General features: G+C 52.0%; 1 protein-coding gene across 2 annotated transcripts; it reads right to left on the bottom strand.

Annotated features, from left to right (window-relative positions):
• Positions 1-63: 63 nt before the first annotated feature.
• SHMT1 (serine hydroxymethyltransferase 1) lies at positions 64-24,450 on the bottom strand. Of its 2 annotated transcripts, none has more exons than XM_027567894.2 (12): positions 24,281-24,450; positions 18,273-18,387; positions 16,619-16,764; positions 12,448-12,563; positions 11,944-12,104; positions 7,983-8,064; positions 7,269-7,481; positions 5,756-5,872; positions 4,208-4,330; positions 2,288-2,404; positions 1,666-1,776; positions 64-1,108 (listed from the first exon to the last, which is right to left on the bottom strand). In XM_027567894.2, the coding sequence occupies exons 2-12, from the start codon at positions 18,366-18,368 to the stop codon at positions 936-938; spliced, it is 1,455 nt and encodes a 484-aa protein (XP_027423695.1). In that variant the 5' UTR covers positions 18,369-18,387; positions 24,281-24,450; the 3' UTR covers positions 64-935. The 2 variants fall into 2 exon arrangements, with proteins under 2 accessions (XP_027423695.1, XP_027423696.1); XM_027567895.2 differs by having other exon boundaries at positions 936-1,108; positions 24,160-24,450.
• Between the last annotated feature and the right edge of the window lie 492 nt (positions 24,451-24,942).

Here is a 24,942-nt window from a genome sequence, read left to right as displayed (position 1 = left end):
TCGTGGGTGTGGCTGCACCAGAGTTTAACCAGAGTAAATGCCAAACAAATAGTATGAGAAGTGTACTTTTTAAGAAATTAATTTATTTGAGTTCAGATATTTTTGAAATATAAAAATTGGTTGTATTTTTTAAAGCTATAATTCTTGTAGACATTCTGTGGTTAAAAATTTGATTGTGCTTATTATTAAAAACGGTCATCTATGTTTCGCACTTCAGCTTTGTGAAAAATAAAGTTTCTCTGGGAAGGTGACATTTGGTTTCCTGATTACAGGAGGGAGTTGGTTATCTGGCACAGGGCAGGACCGCCCCCCCCCCCGCACTGGTTCTCACCCCTGATGGGACCTGGCACTCCCCAGGGATGGGGGGGGTGAAGGAGGTCATTCCTATGATGTCCTAAGCTGCTGTGGAGAAAGCCCACGGCACCTTGTATAGAACTCACCAGAAGCTTCAAAATTTCCCTCCTCAGTTGTGACAGCCCTAAGTCAGTCCTCCTTTGGCAGCCCTCCGCGTAACAAGGTATTAAGAAGGGGCAGCTGGTGGCAGCTCCGAACACGGGTGGTTGTCTATCTCAGAGTGTGGGGGATGCCCAGGAACTCAGAGAAGGGCGAGTACACCTACCGGGGTCTTTCCAGTCGTCTGCCCTGAAGCCAGTCTAAGTATTTCATTTTTCCAGAAGAACTGTTTATACAGCTGAGAGAAAGGGTCACATGTGAACCCCCTGATAACTTGTCCCAGAATTACTAAATTACTAACAGTGGGTCTTAAAAACAAATTTTGATTCGTGAAGGAGGTAATTTGAGCAAAGTCCCAAAAGAATACCCCTCAGAGGGCACAGAGACGTTGACACAGCCGGGTACTGCGTGGGGCCGCTCGTCTCTTCTCAGAAGGGCACTGGGTCCTTGAGCAAGTGGTTCCCGGGCAGGTGCGGGTTCCTCTAGAAGTCAGGCAGGCCAGGCAGAGGGAAGAGAGATGCGAAGCTCTCCACCTCCTCCCTGAGAGCCCGGACGGCCCTTTGGTGCTTCTCGTCCCCTGCCAGTTTCTCTCTGAACTCCTTCAGGGTGGCCCTGGCCCCAACGTCATTCTGAATCTGCAGAGTCAGTTCTATCCCTGTGCCGGCAAGAGACGAAATGAGTCCTCTGTGGGCCGTGAGAGAGCCATGATTTTGCCCCCATGTATGTACCCCTCCAGAATCTCCTCATGTCTGTCCCCAGAGCCCAACTACCCTCAGCTAGAACTTTGGCCAAAAGAAATGTGACACAGGAGAGGTACGGAAGGAAAGAGCAGTGAGGATTCTTAACCTGGACAGGTGGTCTTATCACAGGCAATAGAACAGGCTTCTAGAACTGTGCCGTGCTACGGCTCAGTGGGGCCCAGAGACACACCCGAGCCTCGGCTGTCAGTGTGCGCCCAGCAGTGGGGACATGACAGCCGCAGGTGTCAAAGTGGACCTCAGAAATGATTCCTGTGTGCCCCCTTCCTGGGGCAGGATGAGTTTACCGACCTCTCACTGACTAGATGGTTTGCTAAGGTGACTTCTCTCTCTCGTCCCCCCGCACTCCACCTGGACATGGAAAGTCCTTCAGCGGCTGGGTCTCAACTGCTCGGTCCCAATCAGAAACTCCATCCACAGTTCAGAGTGGCCGACTTCCAAACCTTGTCCTTACCTCTGTGAATAAACTGGGCTACTTTCTGGAACTCTTTTTCCAAAAGTCCTCGGGATGTCAGGGCTGGAGTCCCCAGACGCAGTCCGCTGGGCCGCAGCGCGCTTTTGTCACCTTTGAGACAAACAGGCTCTGTCCCTCGGCCGCCCCCAACTCACCACTGACCGCTGTGCGTTCAAGACTCTTGGCCAAAAGAAGTGGACTTGGATGGTGGCTCTCTCTAGGAAGCAGAGTGCTGCTGACTGAAATGCCAGAGGCAGGAACAAAGGCCCAGGGAGACAGCAGCCCCTCTGGGCCACTGTATTGAAACAGGAAGGGGGTTGCTCCTCCACAAAGCGAGGCTAGCATCTGTGTTAGACGCATCTCCCACATTCTTACAACCCCGAGAAAGCCAGCCTATTCCAGAGGCCCCTGCTTCCCTTATCCAAATGCCCATGGCACCTGCGAGCAGCCCGCCTCAGTCCCTCCCTCTCTGCCCCTGGCAGGGTTAGAGCTATGTCGGAAGGAGCAGGCTGGGAGAGAGCCACGATTTTGCCCCCATGTATATACCTCTCCAGAATCCCTTCAGGTCTGTCCCCAGAGCCCAACTACCATCAGCTAGAACTTTGGCCAAAAGGATTCTTACCTGGACAGGTGTTCTTATTACAGGCAATAGAACAGGCTTCTAGAACTTTCTCAGCCCTTCCACCGTCCGTGCCTTTGGAACGGAGATCCACGAGGATCAAATGGTTGTCAGAACCACCTGGAAAACCAAGTTGAACATGTAGGAATAGAGAAACTTGATTCCATGCCAAGTGACGGAGTCCTCTCTTCCTTCTTTTTTTTAAGAAATATTTTATTTGGGCGCCTGGGTGGCTCAGTTGGTTAAAGCGACTGCCTTCGGCTCAGGTCACGATCCTGGAGTCCCGGGATCGAGTCCCACATCGGGCTCCCTGCTTGGCAGGGAGTCTGCTTCTCCCTCTGACCCTCCCCCCCCTCGTGCTTTCTCTCTCTCATTCTCTCTCAAATAAATAAATAAAAAATCTTAAAAAAAATTTTTTTTAAGATTTTTTATTTATTTATTTGAGAGAGAGAAAGCACGAGAGGGAAGAGGGTCAGAGGGAGAAGCAGACTCCCTGCCAAGCAGGGAGCCCGATGCGCGACTCGATCCAGGGACTCCAGGATCGTGACCTGAGTCGAAGGCAGTGGCCTAACCAACTGAGCCACCCAGGCGCCCCTCCTCTCTTCCTTCTTAAGAAACGAGGGTAACGGGAGGCCTGGGTGGCTCAGTCGGTTAAGCGTCTGCCTTCGGCTCAGGTCGTGATCTCAGGGTCCTGGGATCGAGCCCCGCATAGGGCTCCCTGCTCAGCGGGGAGTCTGTTTCTGCCTCTTCCTCTGCCCACGCCCCTGAATTGTGCACACTCTCTCCCTCTCTCGCGTAAATGAATAAAATCCTTAAAAAAATAATAAAAATTTAAAAAGAGCAATAATTCACAAGGCTGTTGTGAAGTTTCAGTACGGTGCCGTCTGCAGCGCTCCGCCCGTACCACGCACGAAGCAGGTTATCACAGACGCCGCCTTACGGTCACCATTCTCTGCTTCCGCCATCTGCGCTGTGCCCTCAGAGCAGAGTGAACCAGGGGTGCGGGCAGGCCTGGGAGCTCAGGGAGGTGGAGGCTTCTCTCCTGAGACTCCCGTGAGGCCTTGGGCAGCGCCGGGCTGCCATGTGCTATCTGCAGCCAGAGGGAGTCTGGTCTAACTCCTCCCAATGCCAAGTGCGGTTCCCACGCCCGCATCACCTGGGGGCCAGCTGGAATGCAGACCCCAACCCAGACCTGCCGAGTCAGACCTGCACTTAACAGGGTTGCCTGGGGGATTGTGTGCACATCCAAGTTTGACAACGAGTGACCCAAGGGACCTTGAAAGTCACAGTCCCCACCGAGGTTTCCAGGGCTTTCTTACTGACAGATGCGCAGGACGAGGGAGAAAGGGAAGAAAGGAAGTGGAGGGAACCAGAGAAAAGTGCTCCCCAGGACTGCAGAGGAGCCAGTTTTTGTCCCAGCTCTGCTGCTCACCAAGTTTGGTGGGGAGCCCACTCCTCAGCCAGGGGCCTGAGGTCCCTGAAAAGGGCGGCGGGCAGGGAGTGGGCACCCGAGTCTGCGGAATACCAGGACGCCTCTCCCTAGACCACCCCACTGGCAGCATAGACGGCAGCCTTGAGAGCAGAAGAACGACGCTGTCCTTCAAGATCACAAAGTCTGCCAGAAAGCTGCCGTCCTAACTGTGCGAGCCCGCAGGGACGCAAGCGGACGGCACCCCTGAGCGGGCCCTCGCCTGAAAAGCCCACCCCCCCGGGAGCTTACTCAGCACCATCTTTTGTATTAAAGCACACATGGACACGGCACACTCCCCGGGCCTTGGGTCCGCCTTCCACAAAGCTCTCCGGAGGACCCGTGGTCTCCTGCGCCAGTGAGACTCAGCCCACGGCTGCAGCCGCAGGGCCCAGGGCCCGGCCTCAATGCCACCCCAAGGAGCAGGGGTGCCTCCCCGGGGATTTCGTTGGTACCTGTCACCACTTTGTAGCCCAGCTCCATCAGGGTCTCAGCCAGAACCCGGCAGTTGGCCACCACCTGGCGCTGGTAAAGTCTGAATTCCGGAGTCATCGCTTGCTTCAGGGCCACAGCGACCCCTGGCGGGAGGAGAGAAAGGGTCAGGAAGGCAGGACGGGACCAGCCGGCCGACCAGGAGTCACAGAATGCCCCTTGTTTCCACGCAGGCCTCCCTGCGTTTCACTGCCACCCGAGAGAGGGTGGATTATACTTCTCGCCCCAAATGAGATCTATTTTTTTTTTTAAAGATTTTATTTATTTGACAGAGATAGCTAGAGAGGGAACACAAGCAGGGAGAGTGGGAGAGGGAGAAGCAGGCTTCCCGCCGGGCAGGGAGCCCGATGTGGGGCTCGATCCCAGGACCCTGGGATCATGACCTGAGCTGAAGGCAGACGCTTAACGCCTGAGCCACCCAGGCGCCCCAAATGAGATCTAGTTTTAACCCTACAATTACCTGGCTAACCCTACAGACCTCTCCTTTTTGAGGAGCTTGGGAGTTTCGTGCTAACATCATTATCACAGGGAAGCTATTCTCCCGCAAGATGGATTTTACGGTCCTTTTTAGGCTCAGTGTGTGGACACACAGCTGCCCCGAAACGCTTCCGCTCTGGTGCCAAATTGTACAAATCTCTCCGACCAGAGGCCAGGAGAGAGGTGCAGGCCTGTTTGACCTGTGCGTCCAGACTCCTCCCGTCCCTCACTCAATCCCAAGGGCCGCTGAAGGGAGCACAGAAAGTGAAGGAGAAAGCAAAGTAGGCATTGCCTACGTGCAGGCACCGAAGCTGCTCGTCGGTGTTGGTGGAAGTGACTGGAAAAGGCCCAGAGTGGCTGGAGAGCGAGTGATCCCATCACCCGGGGGTTGAAGGAACCGCAGACCTGGAGTCTGGAGGTGTAAAGGGGGGACTGGGAAAACTCCCCGTGGAAACCCGCCCCCTCCCTCCCCTCCTTAGAAACACCAGCGCGTCTCTGGATGGAGGCCGTATGCCTTCGTCCTGGGCTCCTCTACCAAACCGCTTTGTTCCACAGAAGCCTCTGGAACGACTCTGAGGTCATCACATCTCCTAAGCCATTTGTACAGAGAAGGAGTAAGTCACTGGCAGCCTGCTGGGTGATCTCAGCGGCGCGAGGGGCAGGATGTCAGGACGAGGCGACTTGTCTCCTCAGGGTTTGGATGCTAACCGCTCACCCCCCCTCCCCCCCCGCTGTGTCGCCTCCTAATTGTTGAATTCCTTCCCTGAAGCGGAGTGGTCATCGCTCCCCCCCGCCCCCCGCCCCCCGCCCCCGCCTGACACCAGTTACCAGTTTCCCTCTTCTTCCTGGTTAGCACCTCCCGGACAGAGATCTCACTCTGGTTTCTCCCCAGCGGGCAGGCCCTGCCACCCATTTGGTGGACGGGTGAGATGGGCATTAGGCGCCACCGAGGAGCGAAGGGGTGGCCATGGATGAGGGTGCCCCCCCCCCAAGCGCCACCCGAGGCCTCGGGGTTGGCTCTGGTGACGTCTTACCAGCAATGGCGTGGTTGTGGGGGCCGCCCTGCAGGCCTGGGAACACGGCCGAGTTGATAAGCGACTCCAGGTTGTACAGAGTCTCTTTGCCCGTCTTGGGATCCACGCTGCACACTCCTGGATGAAGGAAAACGGTAGAATGGGAACATCAGCCAGGCGGTCCCCTCTGTTTTCTCCAACCCAGACTGGCTCCAGGGCGCTAAGCACAAGCCTGGCCTCTAGTCCTGGGGGAGGAGACCTGGTCCATCACACTGCGGAGGCCCGGGGCCCCCTGCTTGCAGAGCAGGGGCAGACCACCCTTTCATAGATGAAATCAAAGCATAATAATTTCCCTCCGCCGAGACTGTAACAAAGACTATGCCTTGGGCATATTTCCTCAAAGACCTGTCCAAGACAGCAGTCTTCCAAGATGATTACTTTGAAGAAGACTCATTTGTATAATGATATATATTAATTATATAATAAGGCTCTAATGACAACTAGGATTCCTTTCTGAAAAAAAGGTTAATAATCCGTTGTAGTAACTAATGTCTCTACAGAGCTCCTTGTGAGCGAGGAACTGCTCGAGGCACTTTACATGAATGAATGAATGAATGCTCCCAACACTAGTCTGAAGGGACGGGTGCTTTTATAACGATTCCTGCTCCGGAGGCATGGAAATGAGGCACAGAGAGGCTGCACAACTAGCCCAGGATCACACAGCATGGACGTGGCCAATGCAGGAGTAGCTCAGTCTAGCCACACAGCAGCACTCCGTGGACATTTCCCAGGCAGGTGGCAATGGCCACCTGCCTCAGGACTGTCGATACAACTGAACAAGGTCCTCAGGGACAACAGGGCACTGAGAAGGCTCGTGGGCATGTGGGTGTGTCCAGCCCTGGCCAGGGGGCCCGACAACGAGACTGCAGGGGAGAGAGACCCAGTTGCCAAGAGGGCCGGTTTCTCTGTGGGTGGGCGTGCATCTGGTCTCACCATGGGCTGAATGATCTGATCATTGCATCTGGCTTTCCCAGGTGTGGGGATCCCAAAATAAAGGGAGTGCTTGGACGTGTGAGTTGCAGGCATTCAATAGAGAATCCTCACTAAAACGACTACACTGGTAACTATGGTTTATACATCAGTGTCTTATGGTTTGATTACTGTGAATCATCCTCTTCGAGAGGCATGCTGGGCCAGAGTAAGTTCACCAAAGGAAGGCTGCACCGTGAGGCCTCTGGTAGCCCCTGGCCAGCCACGCACCTCCATTCAGCTCTTGTAGGGACTAGGTGACCCACGGCACAATACCCTTCCTCCTTTCCCAAGACCCGGACACCCAAGGAGTGAGGCAAGAGCTGTGCTCAAAGCTTTTTTCCAGATCTCTTCAGCAGCCTGCCATTGCCCCCTCGTAAGTAGCTCTTGCAGGGACACATCAAGGGACCCGGTTTTTCCCAGCTCCCCAAACGGAACATGAACCCCAGAGGAGAAAGGCCAACGCCAGCACCCCGCCAGTACCCCCACACCCTGGAAAGCGCACCTCTCCTGTAGAAGATCATGCCGGCTCGGCAGCCTCTCAGGGTTTTGTGGGTGGTGGTGGACACCACGTGGCAGTGCTCAAAGGGGGAGGGCACCACGCCAGCCGCCACCAGCCCGCTGATGTGCGCCATGTCGGCCATGAGATACGCCCCGTTGTCGTCCGCGATCTTCCTCAGTCGAGCGTAGTCCAGGTTTCGGGAGTAGCAGCTGGTTCCTAAGATGGCAGAGGTGACACAGTCAAGTCAGAGATACCCATAGCCAGCTGAGAGTCGCGGGAAGTGCAAACCTGCAAAGCGGCCCCCGGATAGGCATATTCGACGGCTTGGAAATTTCTCCCTCCAACATCCCTGAGAACGGAAATGAAAACTACCCCCCCAAAACACCTTGGTGCCAAAGGCAACCACTCTGACCTGCCTCTTCAGGTCAGGTGCCTCTTCACGGTGGTTGGGACGGCCCCTAACTATTATCAACTCCACCAATTAGGGGTTAACATTTCTAGATGCTTCTCTGAGAACAGCCTCAGATCTTACTCCGCCTAGTACTAACGGTGGCAAACAGTTATTTGTCCTGAAAGGAAAGAATATCCTGAGACCCCAGAAGGCCAGCCTTTCGAGGCAGAGACTAGCAGTGAGCTGGGGGACATGTCCACGTCCTCATTTTGTAACAGGACTGGGAGCTGCTAACAAAGGCGGTTCCTTTACCCCCGGCTCATCACCTGCGATAATCAGCTTCGGGTGGAAGAGGCGGGCATTTTCCTCCAGTTGGTCGTAGTTGATGTAGCCAGTGTCTGGGTTCACCTGTGGGATGTCACGGAGACAGCAGGCTCGGGCGGCGTCCTCCACCACGCTGGGCCTGCCCTCCCGCCCGACCCTGCGCTAGCTATCAAGGTAAGATGACTTTCTGTACCTGCCCGAAACCTGTTCGCTCCCCTCCACCGCGAATGCAGGAAGGCTGTCCCAGGGCACGACTTGAGGGCAAGATGGGTGCCAGTGTATTTGGCCTGCACTAGTGGTGTGGACAACCAAGCATCGCTCACGGAGGCAGGATGCCCTGAGGGGTCCCCAGAGGAAAAGTCATCCCCTGCCCCAGGGCTCTCCCAGGAAAGACAAGGACCCAAACAGCCATCGGGAATGAAACAGGAACAACAAACATGCACCACGCAATGCGGGTGCTGAGACGCCGTTACCTTTGGGAAAGAGACAAGCTGCTGCTAACAGCTCTTCTAGTCCAAGTACAAAGAGGCCAGAAAAAGAAATAAAGACACAGGATCAGAAGACGTAAAAAGCTGACATTACTCACAGACACCATGACAGTGTACCCGGAAAATCCAAGTCTCTGGTGGCAAGCTATTAGATTAGTAACTGAATTTAGCAAGGTCACTGGATGCAGGGTCAAAACCCAAAATCAGCTACATTCATGCAGATAAGCAGCAAAAAATAGGAAGTGAAATGTTAATAATAATGTTACATTAGTTTCAAAAGCCATAAAATATCCAACCAAAGATATACAAGACCTCCACACAAAACTTTTTTTTTAAAAGATTTATTTATTTGGGCGCCTGGGTGGCTCAGTCATTAAGCATCTGCCTTCGGCTCAGGTCATGATCCCAGGGTCCTGGGATCGAGTCCCGCATCGGGCTCCCTGCTCCGCGGGGAGCCTGCTTCTCCCTCTCCCACTCCCCCTGCTTGTGTTTCTGCTCTTGCGGTCTCTCTCTCTGTCAAATAAATAAATAAAATCTTTAAAAAAAAAATAAAAGATTTATTTATTTTAGAGACAGAGTGCGTGAATAAGGGGAGGGGAGGGGCGGGGCAGGGCAGGGGGAGAGAGAAAGAGAGAGAAGCAGACTCCCTGCTGAGCGCAGAGCCCCATGCGGGGCCTGATCTCACGACCCTGAGATCGTGACCTGAGCCGAAATCAAGAGTCAGACGCTTAACCGACTCAGCCACCCAGGCGCCCCACACAAAACATTATTGAGAGAAATTTAAAAACACAAAGAGCTACACTGATTAAGCTAGCATGTTTGTGGAAGGACAAGAACAGAAGAGAGCCCAGAAATGGGACCCCTAGGGTCAGAGGGTCACCTGATCGAGGACAACCGTGACACCGCAGGGAAAGGCTGTTCCTCCAGTACGTGGCACTAGGTCCACTGGATGTCCACATGGAAAAATGTCACCTGGATGCCCACCTCACCGCCCCCCACAGAAATCGATTCCAGATACACTGTGGATCCATCTACATGTGAAACGTCAAACAATTTTTCCCCCTTTTTGGCAACACGTGTCTTAGTAAAATCAGTGTATTAAAGTTGTATTAAAGTGTATTAAAGATTCCTAAAGCATTTGTGCCAAGCGGAAGTAAAAAAGGGAAAGATTTTAGGGGTGTGGGGCACAGGAGCTCTCCGGGGAGGAGGTGGTGGGAGGAGCCCCTGCCCCCCGGGGGCAAGGCTCGGGTCTGGTGGCCACCCCTTTCCAATTCAACACAAAGCTTGTGTGCAGCCGAGACCTCATCTGGAAAGGCACGTGGAAGGACCAGTTGTGGTTCTGTTTCAAAGGGAATGAACTGGTTCTTTCTAGTCACCTGAACTTGGCAGAGAAACTGTTACCTTGAAGAAAATCAACAGCTGACCCGCAGTAGAAAAATGGACGTAATTCTAAAAAAGTTTTTAAAGACATAATTACCCACCCACCCCCAAAAATGTGTTGCTATTCTCCCTTCCACATTCTGCTTTTTAAACTTAGAGGATTTTAAGTTTTTTCTTTTTAAAAAAACGCTAAACACTGGACCAAAAAAAAAAAAAAAAAAAACCCGCTCCTGGAGAATTCACGGGCATTTGTCAGAAACCGCAGAGGGGCCAGAGTGGTGTGGAGGGACAGGCAAGGAGCCTCCCCTCTGTCACCTAGGACCTTCGGGGAGGAGACTCCTTGGACACAGGAGAGACGAGGGGACAGAAGGTTCGAGTTGCTGTTTCCCCACGGAGATGGAATGCTTGGCCCTGTATGGGGCAGCCGCCTAGAGGGTGAGAAAGAGCCCCATGGAGAGGGCAGGGAGGCAGGGTCGGAGGCAGAGGAGGGGCGTGGCGTCTAATGCTGGAGGCCAGGCAGGTCTGTGTCTCCTCTCTGCACAGGGCCGGTGCCCACAGGCACCCCTTTGGCGGGTGAGCTGTGCCTCCTGCTGCCCAAGGTGGCCAAGCTCCCAGGTCCCGCCACTCCACACCCCTGCTGGCCCACCACCACTCTTGGGGGGAGGGAGGCTGGGTGGCTCAGTCGGTTAAGCGTCTGACTCTTGATCTCTGCTCAGGTCTTGATCTCAGGGTCGTGAGTTCAAGCCCCACACGGGGCTCCATGCTGGGCGTGGAGCCTACTTTAATTAATTAATTAATTAATTAATTAATTAAAAGAAGAGACTCTTGAGTAATGGAGGACATTGGGCTAAAGAGTAAGGCTGCCCAAGGCCTCATCTAAGAGCAAAAGCAAGTCTGTGATTCCTCTCTGCCACTATTCTTTCCGTAGTGAAAGAAACTGAGGAAACCAGCTTGTGTGGGGCACCTGGGTGGCTCAGTCGGTTAAGTGTCTGCCTCTGGCTCAGGTCATGATCCCAGGGTCCTGGGATCAAGCCCCGCAACAGGCTCCCTGCTCGGCGGGGATAAAAAAATAAAATCTTAAAAAAAAAAAAAGACAGCAATTGGCTTTTGTGTTCTACGTGCAAAGGCTGAGCATTGTCTCATTACGCTCATGTTTCAAAATCCATCTTCAAGGTCAGTGTTGGCCAACAAGGATACCTGTGGCCAGAAATGACTGCACTTTCCACGAAAACAAGTGAACTGTCATTTGCACACAAAAAGCACACAAGGTTACTAAGAGAGAGCCAAAGGCTAACAAACGGCCAACAGTCAAGGGCACTCAGGAAAGACCACGGAATGCCAAGATGGAAGGAACGCTGGCTTGACTTTCCTAAAAGATTAAAATCCCGTGTCTGACACTCAGCCAAGCACAAGGCTGCCCTGGGACCTTTGCTCGTGGTGGGACCCGTGGACTAATGGGGACCAGCCCACGGGACAATAAACAGCAGGAGGAAACGGTTTCTGGACGAGAGGAAGAGTCACCACATGCGTGGGCTGCCCCGTAACCCAGCGTGCAGGTTACTGCCTTTGTCCCCATCACCGGCATCCAGTTTACGCATCAGCCACCACGCCCCCCGTGAGCCCACGCATCGTCCGTGCATTGTTCTGACCCAACTGTTTATAATGACAAGGGCCCCTCATGACTACGTGCCAGTCACATGCCGGGCCCGTGGCTCATATAGGCTGTGGCTTGCTGACCGGTCTGTGAGGGGCAGCGGGGTGCAGGGGCCGGCTCTTCCAGAACATCATGGGCTGGGGCGCGGGTGTGCGGTGCTGGCCCCAGCCTCCCACTTGTAGGGGCTCCTCCAGATGGCGGGGGGGTTCTGAGCAGGGCCACACCCAGTACCCAGGAGACCCATCTCCCTGTGCTCTAGCTGCCCCTGACGTGCCCCGAATGCCTGAGGAGTCCCCAGGGCAGGGAGGTGACAGGTGGCCAAAGGTGGGGACATCCTGTAGCACCTCAGGAACAGGACCACCTATTCCTACAGGTACAGCCAAACACCGAGGCTTTCTGAGGAAAAGGCCCGCAGAGCCCCAGAGAGAGACCCACTCTTACCTTATAGGGCATAGATTCAAAAAAGATGGATGTGGCAGAGATTTTCTTCTTGTCTGTCATGAACCCATGGGTCAGGTGGCCGCCATCGGGCAGGTCCAGGCCCATGATGCGCCCGTGGGGCTCCACCAGGGCGGTGTACACCGCGAAGTTGGCAGGGGAGCCTGGAACGCGAGGCCAGGGGAAGGTCCCATGAGGCCCCGAGCAGGACCCCAGAACTTGGCCACTAGGCTATCAAGCAGGAGTGGACAGAACAGGCCTGGCCACCACTGTGCAGCCCCCCAGCTCCCTGGAGGTTCCCCTGTAGCAAACCCCGAGAATAAGGGACAGGAGTGTTCAGGAGGGGGGAGTCAGGAGGGAGTCAAGGTTGATGGACAGAGATGCACAGACCCAGGAGGGCCTTAGCCTATTTTTCACTTCGGTTTACAGGCAGTCCTTCTTGGGACTGCCCTCGGTGAACGCCAGCAGGCAGGGGGCAGGCCAGGCCCGTCTGGATGTGGCAGTTACCTGAGTAGGGCTGGACATTGACCCCCCAGCACTTGGGGTCCAGACCATAGACCTGCAGCGCTCGCTTTTGACAGAGGATCTCCAGCTCGTCGATGAACTCGGTCCCGCCATAATACCTGCGGGAGAAAGCCAACTTAGGCCCCCTCTGGCCCCGAACCTCTGCGCTTCGTACAGAGGCCAAAGAAGCTTCGGGCTGGGACAGAAGAAAAAAAAGTGGAGGAGCAGTGAGAACGAGTCCCCCGAGCCCCATGCCACTCATCTTCCACCCGTGCCAAGTCAGCCACGAGACTGAGCGAATACCTCTGCATCTACAAGAAATTCTGACAGGCTGTGCGGATGAACCCTGAGGACCTTGTCAATATGCTGCGTGACGTCAGCCAGTTACGACCGTGTGTTCGCCCTTGGATCAGGTTCCGAGAGCAGCGAAGTCCTAGAGCCAGAATGTGGAATGGGGGTTCCTCAGGGCTGGTGGGGATGGAGAGCTGGAAAGTTTTTCTGTCTTTTGTTTTTACAGTTCTAATAAAACTTTACGTGTTGTTTAATAATTACATATGCAAATTTGTTTTTATCTGTATATTAATAATCGTATTAACTCGATTCAGTAGACATTTTTAACACCTATGCCTTGTGATCAGAGAAAACCTTCAAATTTTATTTAATTTTATTTTTTTTAATGTTTATTTTTTTAAAGATTTTATTTACTTGACGGAGAGAGACACAGTGAGAGAGGGAACACAAGCAGGGGGAGTGGGAGAGGGAGAGGGAGAAGCAGGCTTCCCGCGGAGCAGGGAACCCGATGCGGGGCTCGATCCCAGGACCCTGGGATCATGACCCGAGCCGAAGGCAGTTCGCCCAATGACTGAGCCACCCAGGTGCCCCAAACTTTCAAAATTTTAAATTAAATATATATACCCTTTTGGGGCGCCTGGGTGGCTCAGTCGGTTGAGTGCCCGACTCTTGACTGTGGCTCAGGTCATGGGGTCTTGGGGTCGTGGGATTGAGCCCTACATTGGGCTCCCTGGTCAGCAGGGAGTCTGCTTCTCCCTCTCCCTCTGCCCCTCCCCCCCACCCCGTGCTCACTCACACTGGCTCACTCTCTCAAAATAAATTATATATTCTTTTTATCCTAGTAAAGAACACATAGTAGAGAACTGACATCTTAACCTTTTTTAAGCGTATAGTTTAGTGGTATTAAGTACTTCACACTGCTAAGTAGATTCTCATTGCTGTGCAACAGACCTCTAGAACTTTCTCATTCTGCAAAACTGAAACTCTACACCCATGCAGGAGCAGCTCCCCACAGCTGCCAGCAACCATCATTCTCCTTTTTGCTATGATCCTGACAATTCTAGATAGCCCACAGCGGCGTGACACGCTATCCGCGTTTTGGAGACTGGGTTATTGCACGTAGCACAACGTCCTCACGGTTCATCTTCGATGTAACGTGTGACGGGAATTCTTTTTTAAGGCTGAAGGGCGTTTGATTATGTGGCTCGGCCACATTTTGCTTATCCATTCATCCATCCACCGACACCTGGGTTGCTCCTAGCTCTTGGCTCTTGTGAATAATGCGGCCGTGAACAAGTCTGGGAACCGGAAGGGGCTTCACTGAGTGATCTGGAAGGGCCCTTCCAGCGTCACATGCTCTGCTTTGTCACCAAAGAAGGATGTGGGCTCCCTGAGCTTGAAGGAGAGCAGCCCATGACTGGGGAAGAGTGCTAGACCTTTAGGAAGGTCAGGGCTTAGCAATTAGCCATTTTCCAGGGGAGCAAACATAGGACGGTGACTGACGGTCATGGCGAGGCCCCAGTGCCCCTGCCTGCCTTGCGTCAGACAGAGGTGCCAAACCACCTGCAGAGGTGGCAGGGAGCTGTGGAAAGAACGTGCACCGCACAGACCCAGATCTAGAGGCTGCACCCCTGGTTCTGCTCTTTACCATGAGACTTGGAGTAGCCGCCTTCACCTGCCCAAGTCCCACTCCTTATCTGGAAGCGGGGTGAGAGTGCCGACCTGGCAGTCAGGCTGCGGGATGCATGAACGTGACCGTGGTCACGCTCAGCCCGATGCCTAGAACACAGCACTGCGTTTCACCCTCAATTACAAGGGCACTGTATTCTCACCGATTGCAGAGAAAGACAAAGGTGTTTTCGATGAAATAATGGCTTGGTGTCAGTCAGGTCCATCCCCAGTTCAGAGATGTTAAAATGTGAAAAAGTGGGTGCTCAGGGTTGATGAAAGTCAGCAAGTACTCAGTAAACGCCCCCGCAGTTCCCCACTGCTCTCCCAAGCCTGGAAATTCAGCTCGGGGCAAGGGGTTCAGAAGCCCGATTTGGGCCTGGGATCCAAGCCATGTTCTTCTAATAAACTGCACATACAAGAAAGTGGATCCTCTTCATTCGTATCTATTTTCATTTGGGACAAGACTCACAGAGGAGAAATGCCTACCAGGGATTAACGGGTGCCCTCGAACCACAGCAGTAAACACAGTGGAACTCTTAACCACCTCAGGGGGCTGGGTATCACCTGTTTCACCTCTCTAAAGGGACAGGTGTCCCTTTGTCCACTGTGTGGCGACAGAAACCCCTGGGATCCATCAGAGTCTCTTCTACAAGGTCAACTCAGAAATGTTGGAACCCCTGAGACAGCCTGGGATTTGGAGTATGTGTGTTGTTGTTTTTTTTTTTCCAACACCAACAACCAAATCTTGGACACAAGCTGGGTGTCCCAAAAATTCCACTCCATTCTGACTTGAAGTGCCCAGGGTTAGAGCAGATGCCACAGGTTAAGGACTCAGTTTCCCGAGTCTGCCCCCACTTCACACACCAGCCACAAGTCCTGGGCCCCCAGGCTACTTACGCCACTGTCCCGCTTGGCCACAAATTTGGGGGTCCCCACAACCTCCTCTCAGGCTCACTCATTTCACCAGAACAAGTCACAAAACTCAGGAAAGTGCTTTCTGTATGATTACTGGTCTATTATGAAAGATTCAATTCAAGAACAGGCCAAGGGAAGAGGCGCCTAGGGCATTACGGGAGGGTGCGCCACCCTCCCAGCACCTCGACGGGTACAGCCCCACCGAGTCCAGCCTCCCCTGGTGCCCTGGTGCCTTGGAGGCTTGAGGAGAGGGCCAAAAGCTCTGACCTTCTAATCTCCTATCTGGTCTTTCTGTATCTAGGCGCCCCACCCTCAGTCACCTCACTGTAAACTCAAGCCTGGTCAACAAAGGGTCATTGTCATTGAGAATAACAAAAGACACGCCTAAAACCAGCAAATTCCAAGGGCTTTAGGAGCTCAGTGCCAGGAACCAGCAAGAAAGACCTGATGTTCATTTTTTACGAGACCACAGCGTGGAAACATCCAGCTGTGTGCGACCCTGAGCAGTCACTGAATCTCATCGAGTCTCGGCTTCCTCATCTGTCACATGTGGAAAACGGCCCCCCTTGCCCTGCAGGGCGGCCCCGAGGATCAAATGAGCTACTGGTTGTGAAAACACCAGGTGAACCCTTGAAGGCGCAGAGGGGAAGGTAGTTATTCAGGGCAGGAGAAAGACTATGCCTTCAACTTGATTCTCGGCCCTTCTCCAGAGACCTCCAGGGGCATCTCGGTGTAGAGTGGCAGACAGCGGGTCGAGGGGGGACCCTTCTTTTTCCCTGTCCTTTGGGACACAAATACACAAATCTGCAAAAACCATAGGTCAAATTCTGTAGTTGTCATCTTTGCTGATGACTGTAAAAAACCAAAATGAACAGAACTTCTTGTGGTTCTCTGGGTGAAGGAGTTGACCAAATCTAACATTTCTAATGCAGCCACAATGGAGTCAGTAGTTGCTTCTGGATCACTCTTGACACCGACTCCATTACTCACAGAGCAACAACCACCTTCCACGGTGTCACTCAGAGTGCTGACCTTTTTCTAGAAGCTCCACAATGGCCCAGCAGCTCCAGACTCCTTAGGGACCGGCCTGTTATTCTAGAAAAGCCCCCAAAGGGACTGCTAAAGACCACGAGGACAGCTGTTCCAAGAACATCGGCACTGCCACATGCTGGGAATCGCAACTGAGTTACGGAGAGGACAGGAGCGGAAGAGAAATCCCCAGGTCGTGTAGACCCTAGACTGACTTGGCAGCTCCCATCCCTATGTCAGAAGCAGGCCTTTGATGGCACTCACATACCTCTGGCCTGGGTACCCCTCGGAGTACTTGTTATTTAAGCAAGAGCCCAGAGCCTCCAAAACTGCTCGGCTGGCGAAATTCTCTGACGCGATCAGCTCCAGCCCAACCCTCTGCCGGTTACTCTCCTTCTTGATGATGTTGTAAACCTGATGAAAAGAAAAGGGATGGTGACCGATGAACATCTGGCCAATTTAGGCTGGCGTTTTGCTCGGATCAAAGCCATAATCTATTAAAGAGATGAGACGCTAGGAGAGAGTCCTATTTTGCCCGCAGAAGCTGACCATAACCCAAATAACCCGATAAAGACTCCCATAGCACGAAGAGAATAGCCGAAATCTTCCTCAGATTTTAGCATTTAGGGAGGAATTCATAGAAGACAATGAATTAAGGGAAACAAAAGAACTGAAGAGAAAATGATCTTTCAAATAAGCATCCCACCTAATTTTTAATTTTGCACCATCTTGTTATTTTCATCCCTATGTTTCACCAAGTTTCTCCCTCCTGGACTTTATTCCTTGCTCTTTGTCCTTAAAATAAAAGTTGCTTTGGTAAACCCACAGAGGCAGGAAGTAGGCCAGGAGTGTCTGCGGGCTGGGGAGTTTGGGGAAGGGTACAGGGGTGACTGCTCATGCGTTTGAGGTTTCTCTTTGGGGGAGATAAAAATGTTCTAAAATTGGGGGGGGGTTCCTGGTTGGTTGAGTCAGTTGAGTGTCTGACTTCGGCTCAGGTCATGATCTCGGGGTCCTGGGACTAAGCCTGCATCGGGCTCCCTGCTCAGCGGGCAGTCTGCTTCTCTCTCTCCCTCTGCACCTCCCCCCTGCTCCTGTTCTCTCTCTCGTATGAATAAATAAAATCTTTAAAAAATAAAATAAAACGGGCACCTGGGTGGCTCAGTTGGCTAAGTGTCTGCCTTCGGCTCAGGTCATGATCCCAGGGTCCTGGGATGGAGCCCCATGTCGGCCTCCCTGCTCAGCGGGAAGCCTGCTTCTCCCTCTCCCTCTACTCATGCTTTCTCTCTCTCAAATAAATAAATAAATAAAATCTTAAAAAAAAAAAATTGGTTGTGAACATACTAAAACCACTGACGCATGCACTTTAACTGGGTAACTTATGTGGTAAGTGAATGATCTCTCACGTATAAAGCTGTTATAAAAACACATAAATAAAAGATGCTTCTCAGTGTCTAGATATCTGAACGTGAAGAAAAAGGTCAGATCTCAGTGGCCCCTCCAGTGCCCCTTCTCTCCAGAGCAGGCAGAACAGTACTCTGCACTCTGTGGAAACCCAGAAATATCCCTATTTCCCTCCCCACAGCGGGCTTTTATTGTTATTTATTTTAGAGAGAGAGAGTGTGAGTGAGCAGGGGGAGGAGCAGAGGGAGAGGGAGAGAGAATCTGAAGCAGACTCCATGCTCAGCGCCGAACCCTGACTCGGGGCTCGATCCCACGACCCTGAGATCATGAGCTAAGCTGAAACCAAGCGTCAAGACGCTTAACCAACTGAGCCACCCAGGCGCGTTCCACCGAGGACTTTTAGCCGCTTTGTCAGCCACCACCTCTAAATCTGGCACTCTTCTGCTAACTGCAAGGATGTCCCGAGGAAGGTTTATTTAGGAATAGACCAGGTGATTTAAACAAGACTCTCCGCGCCTCACCTCAGTGTCACCGTCTTTCAGGGGTTGTGCCAGCATTTTATCATGCGACGACCACAGGTCAGCATCCTTGTGAGCCCCGTTGACTTGAGTCATCATTGCACTGGTTTAAATTTGCCTAAAATTGGAAACACTCTCAGCATTAAATTTAGTTAAAGCTCATGGCAACCTGTTGGTTCTCCCAAGTTGCTGAAGGACGGACGTGTCCTATGGCCCTTCCCTCACAACTGCTGGGTAAACATGACAGCCTTCTATTGCAAAACCACCATGTCAAGAACTTCTGGTTCCTTTTGGAACTCTGGAGGTCAGCTCGTGATCCTGTTAGTGGAGAGAACTCCCAGCCCTCCCTCTGAGGCCTGCCCCGGCCTAGAGAGAACCTGGTACCCCTCTTCCCAACTATACCATTCCTGGTCACAGGGTAGCTCCCCAACTAAACCAGGTGCCTTGAAGGCAAGAACTCAGTGTTACTTTTTTCTTTTTTTTTTTAATCCCACACAGAACCCCTGCATGGCCAGATATATTTGCCAAATGGCTGAACAAACCAACTGCTGACTTCAGAGATATTCTTCCCATTTTTCAAGTAACGAAATGAGGCTCAGAACAGAAAAAGTATCTCAGCCCAGGGCTGAACGGCAGGTTGGCCATGAAGGATGTGCTCAAAACCCCCAAACACACATTCTGAGTGCCCCACAGACGTCCTACTGTAGGAGCTACGAGTTAAGGCATGCGCTCTTTGCTTAAATAGAAACCCTCCAGTAAAAACCACAGGTCAGATTTGCACGTCTGTCTTTTTCAACAGAAAACCGCATCCCGTTAAAATAGAGCTGAGCGGAAAATGCAAGCTTTTTAACCTAGGTTCCTGCAGAGAATGACAATTTATCCACCAGTGAGAAAGTTTAAATATTGACAGGAACCAACCCCCTTTAATCAGTAGTTGGCAGCTTTTCAGGACTTTTCCATCAATTTCATTTCAGGACACTCATTTGGCAGCTATTTATCAGGGACCTTCCCCGTGGCAGCCACAGGGTTGGTACTGGGCACACGGAGGTGACCGAAACAGACGGGAGCCCTGCCCAGCAGCGAGCAAAACAGGTGACTTCACGCAGCTAGATAAAACAGGAAAGTGGCTCAAGAAAACAGCCCAATAGTCCCAAATCCAGTGATTCATCCTCCTTATCCTCCGGTAGAGCTAGCAAGAAGAAACTGTCAGTAATAGGTAACTGGGAAACTCCTCACTGAGGCTTTCAAAGCAGCCATGATTAGAGGATTAGGAATAAGCCACGTCAGCAAGCACTTGGGCTTCACGCTTCTGCAGCAAGGCAGGCAGGCAGCCTTGGAGGTGGCTGGCCATGTCCACGTTGCTGTGACAGGTGGAGAGAGAGAGAGAGATGGGAAAATGGTTTGGGCACTACGCCCACAGCTTTTTTCCGTGCTCATCCCCGCACCCAAGAAAGGCCAATATAACCCAAGGCTCTCTGCATAAACCCACACACTTGCCCTCGACAGGTGGTAAACCCCCCCCCCCAAAAAAAAGCACAAGAGCCAAAACAGGCGCTCTGGTTCTAGAATTTCGAAGACCAAGCTTCTTTTAAATATTGATTACTCAAAAAGGATGTGAAGGTGGCAAGCAACACAGAGAAGATACTGCTCAAACGGCAATCTGTTTGGAGCCCTCCTCCTCCTCCAAGGCAGGCCAGATCTACCATCATTCTGGGAAAGGCACTCCGTTGCAGTCGGCCTCAGGACAAGGAATAAAGTCCCCACCTGCATCTCCACGCTCACTGGCTTCCCTTCCGCAGAAGACCTGGGGCCCTGTGTCCTGGCTGCAAACCCTTTCCTTAGGGAAAGATGCTAATTCTGTCAGTTACCTCTGGCCCCAGGGGAGATCTGCGTGTGGGGCCAGGACCTCCTGCTCTCAGGGCCCACCCACGGGGAGGAGCTTTCTACCTTGTATCCTATAACTCCGCAGGATCAAGCCTTCTTCCCCGACATGGGGTACTTAATCCACACTCTTATTAAGCCCATATACCCTTCTTCTTCTTCTTCTTCTTCTTTTAAGAGTGCATTTATTTATTTCAGGCAGGGCAGAGGCAGAAGCAGGCTCCCCGCAGAGCAGGGAGCCCAATGCAGGACTGAGTCACCCAGGTGCCCCAAACCCATACCCTTCTTGAGTCCAGATGAAGCTTTTTGTTTTAACTGCGAAAAAGTTTCAATTCTTTATTCAAACAGAGAGTTCAGGGGCGCCTGGGTGGCTCAGTCATTAAGCGTCTGCCTTCGGCTCAGGTCATGATCCCAGGGTCCTGGGATCGAGCCCCGCATCAGGCTCCCTGCTCCGCGGGGAGCCTGCTTCTCGCTCTGACCCTCTTCTCTCTCGTGCTATCTCTCATTCTCTCTCTCTCAAATAAATAAATAAAATCTTTAAAAAAAAAAAGCAGCGAGTTCAAGATTCTTTGTCTTGTTTCAATTGAGGCAATTGTACCTCCTATAGATATAATCTATTGTCTCTACTAAGTCAAATAGATCTATTATATCCCGGGGCAATCGGAATTACAGTAACACAAAGACCTGGAATATAAATAGCTAATTTATGTGTCAATTTGACCAGATTTATGGATGACCAGCGAGCTGATAAAACAAGAAAGAGATCCTGACACTGTGTACCTTTTAAGAAGCCGAGGGAAGATCATCATTTTTAGCTAATATATTTGGGGAAGACATACTTCACATCTTTTCTTGAGGTCTGGAGTTTGGCTGAAAAATAACATACCTTGAACTTTGTCCTCATTTTTTTTGAACTCTGATAAAATATACATAAGGTTTACCATTTTAACCATTTTTAAATTAAAAATCATCTTTGTTAAAAAAAAAATTTTTTTTTTCTATTTCACACATCCACCTCCCCTCTGGCAACCACCAGTTTGTTCTGTATTTAAGAGTCTGTTTTTTTATTTTTTTCTTTGCTTGTTCCTTTTGTATCTTAAATTCCATATATAAGTGAAACCGCTATGGTATTTGTCATTCTCTGCCATTTTGACCATTTTTTAAGTGCAATTCAGTAGCATTAAATACATGCACATTGTTGTGCAACCATCACCACCATCAGTCTCCAGAACTTTCTCATCACCCCAAATCGCAATTCTGGGCCCCCATTAAACACCTCTCCATTCTCTTCTCTCCAAGCTGGGGGTAACAACCATTCTACTTTCCATGAATCTGACTATGGCAGGTGCCTCAGTAAATGAAATCACACAACAGTCGCCCTTTTGTGTTTGGCTTATTTCACATAGCATGAGGTCTTCAAAGTTCATTCGTGTTGTAGCACGTGTCCCAACTTCCCTCCCTTTTAGGTCTGGAAAATATTCCACTGTATGTAGGCGCCACACAGTACTTTGTTTATCCATTTTTCCATCACTGACATTGGGTTGCTTCCCCCTTTTGGCTACTGTCAGTAACGCTGCCATGAACATGAACAAATACCAAGTCCCTGCTTTCAAGCCTTCTGGGTATAGACCCAAAGAGGACTTGCTGGATCATACGGTAATTCTGTATTTCGTTCAAGCTTTTGATATTTAAGAGATCCATACTCTACTGCTACTATTAGCCTACAGTAAATTCACTCATTCCTGCAACAAATATTTATTGAGCAACTCCTATGTCCCAGGCGCTGAGTGAGGAACTAAGAATATGGGTCGAAAGAACAGAGGCCCTGCTTTTCTGAGGAGAAGACAGACAAAAAGGTAAGAAATTCACAAGATAATTTCAGGTGGTAGTGATTGCCCTGAGGACAGTAAGTGGGGGGAGGGCTTCTTTAGGCCAGGCCGTGAAAGGTGCCCAAGCTGCGATCTGAAGTGGGAAGGAGCCCAGCTTCTGAGATCTGGGGTAAGAGCAAACACACCTTACCCTCCTAAATCGCTCTTCACCTTATCACACTTAGTGCAAAGGCCCTAAAATGGGAAGAAGTTTGACTTGTTAAGGGCCAGAAATCAGGCCCGCATGGCTAAAGCTTGCGGAACAAAGCAGAGGCACAAAAGATGATACTTGGAAGGACCAAGGGTGAGAACAGGGATGGGAGAAGAGATTCTTCACCTTGACCAAACATACTCGACAAGTTTTAAACCGTGTTCTAGAAACCTTGGTCTTAAAGCCATTTCTCAATCCATCTGTGAAATCTGAAACTTACAACTAGAGAAACCCAACTGAGGGAGATCAGGGTTCCCGATGTCAAAAAGCAGGTGGGGTACTGCACTCCCAAGCTGGACCCCTCCAATCCTCCCACGCCCCAACAGTGTAAGACCACACCCAAAGAATCTGCTAAAGCCGGCCTGCTAGGTTCAAATCCTGCTCTCCACTTCTTAATGTGCAACCCCAGTTACTGACACCTCTGTTTCTCAGTCCCCTCATATAAAACCCAGAAGTGAAGATAGTTCTGAGCAGGCAGGGAGAGTTAAATGAGCCACTGGACATACACAGAGCACTCAGAACAGTGCCAGGCACAGAGTAAGTACTTAAAAACTACCAGCTACTACTCTTTTTTTTTTTTTTAAGATTTTATTTATTCATTTGCGAAAGAGACAGAGAGAGAACAAGCAGGGGGAGAGGCAGGGGAGAGGGAGAAGCCGACTCCCTGCTGAGCAAGGAGCCCGATGTGGGACTCGATCCCAGGACCCTGGGATCATGACCTGAGCCGAAGGCAGACGCTTTAACCATCGGAGCCACCCAGGCGCCCCCAGCTACTACTCTTATCAAAGGAACGGAGGGACCTTTGGGCCATCTTTGTTACCACTCAGTAATCTGGGCTGAGGACACAGCCCACTGCAGCCGTCACTATCATTTTAGTGCTGGATATTTCTGTTGGGGAAATGTCATTCACGTGTGGCATCATCCTCACCTCAACCCCAGGGAAACAGACCTGGTAAGTGAATTTACTTGCCAAGGTCATCAGCCTCCCCGTGGCCCCAAATCTTCCCCGGGGCCTTTGTCACACAGGTGGAACCGGCCAGAAGTCTCCTGAGGGAACGACCCTGTTGAATGCCATCTGTGTGTCCCACACACAGATTCTGTGTTGCCTAGTATACAGAGGAGGAAACCGGGGCTCAGAGAGCTAAGTGGTCTAAGGTCCTACCACAAGGAGTCAGAATCTGAACTCCGATTTACCTTTAATTCCAAAGCCACGTTCCCATGACACTGCGCTAAATAAAAGCACAGGATGCCCACCTCCAGCGCATGTTCCTTCAAGTAAGAAATTTAAAATATGATTCCATAAGAACCTGAACTGGTATTTCCACTCCGGCAACTGCCTGACTAAAGACACATGTTTTGCTCTGGCTTCATCTGATCAAGGGTCACTTAACTTCCAGGACCTCGAAGCACAGGGCACGGGGCCAAGAACCCCACAGTGCAACGTTTGTCTCCTAGCACGGGGTGGGGGGTGGGGGGTGACAGATTGCAGACAACAGGCGGAGCTCCTCCCCCGCAGGGATCTGCTCGCACTCCAAAAGCAGCGCGACCATATATGCAATGCTTGAGAACGCAGGCTTTGAGAGCTTCCGTTTGATTCCGGGCCCTGCCATTTTGCTATCCGCAGGGTCGCGCCTAAATCGGCTCTTCTAGTCGAGCCTCACCTTCCTCGTCTGTAAAATGGGCTACGTGATAGCCCTCCACCTGCAGCACAGGGGATTCTGTAGCCAGGTGAAGGGTGCACTTAAATTGAACATGCTCTGCGAGAAACGTGCTCAGTGGGGAGCGGCTACTTTATCAGCTGTAAGCATTCGCATCTGTGTCAAAGGCTGAGCCTACCACCCCTACTGCACCGACCGGTGACCAGGGACCGGGCATCGGGGCTCGCCGCCCTCCCGCCCCTCCCGTCGGCCACAAACAAAGCGCCCCTCACCTTTTCCGGCTTCTCAGAGCTGCCGGGGAAGCGCGGCGGCAAGGCGCACACCACAAAGAGAGCGCACACCCCGAGAGCGCCGGGGACACCAAGGTCCTGGCACCCGAAGCTGCCCACCTACCGGAACAGAGTCCCGCGACCCCGAGGCCCCACGCTGCCGCCGCCGCGGCCACAGTCCGAGACCTGCCGACCCGCGCCCGACTGTGTGCCCGCCTCGTGACAACTGCCGCGCGAGTCCGGAACCCAGAACTTGGCGCGCGGCGGTTCGCGCTCCACTCGGTGCCGGGTGCTCGCTGCCCGGCCCCGCCCCCGGAGGTGCCCAATCAGAGGGGCAGCCCCGCCCCCGTGGCGCAGGCGCTATTGGCTGCAGCGGAGTGGTGGGCGGGGCTGCCCCTCCCCGCCCGGCCCGGGAACCGCCATAGTGCAGCTGCTTACCTAGTCCTTGGCTGCGGGCTAAGGGCGGGGATTTCCGGGTTGTCTGCAGAGGGCCTGTCCCAGTGAATTTGGGTAGGCCGCGGAAACAGGGGTGAATTTTGTTGCTTATATTTGACATTTGCATTGTCCTATTTACAGTTTACCACAGTGATCATTTAAATAGGACACACGTGGGTTCGAACTCTGACACTACTACTATGTATGGCGTCCTAGACCGGTCAGTTTATGTGAGTTTCATATTTCTCAACTTTGAATTAGAGATAATTTTATCTGCCTGACAGGACTCCCGGGAGGATTAATAGACATATCTGAAACACTTAACGTCGTACCTGACACATTATAAGGGCT

The sequence above is a fragment of the Zalophus californianus genome, chromosome 16, assembly GCF_009762305.2.
Source record: "Zalophus californianus isolate mZalCal1 chromosome 16, mZalCal1.pri.v2, whole genome shotgun sequence".
NCBI classification, from domain to species: domain Eukaryota; kingdom Metazoa; phylum Chordata; class Mammalia; order Carnivora; family Otariidae; genus Zalophus; species Zalophus californianus.
This window is presented reverse-complemented; position numbering and strand designations above follow the sequence as displayed.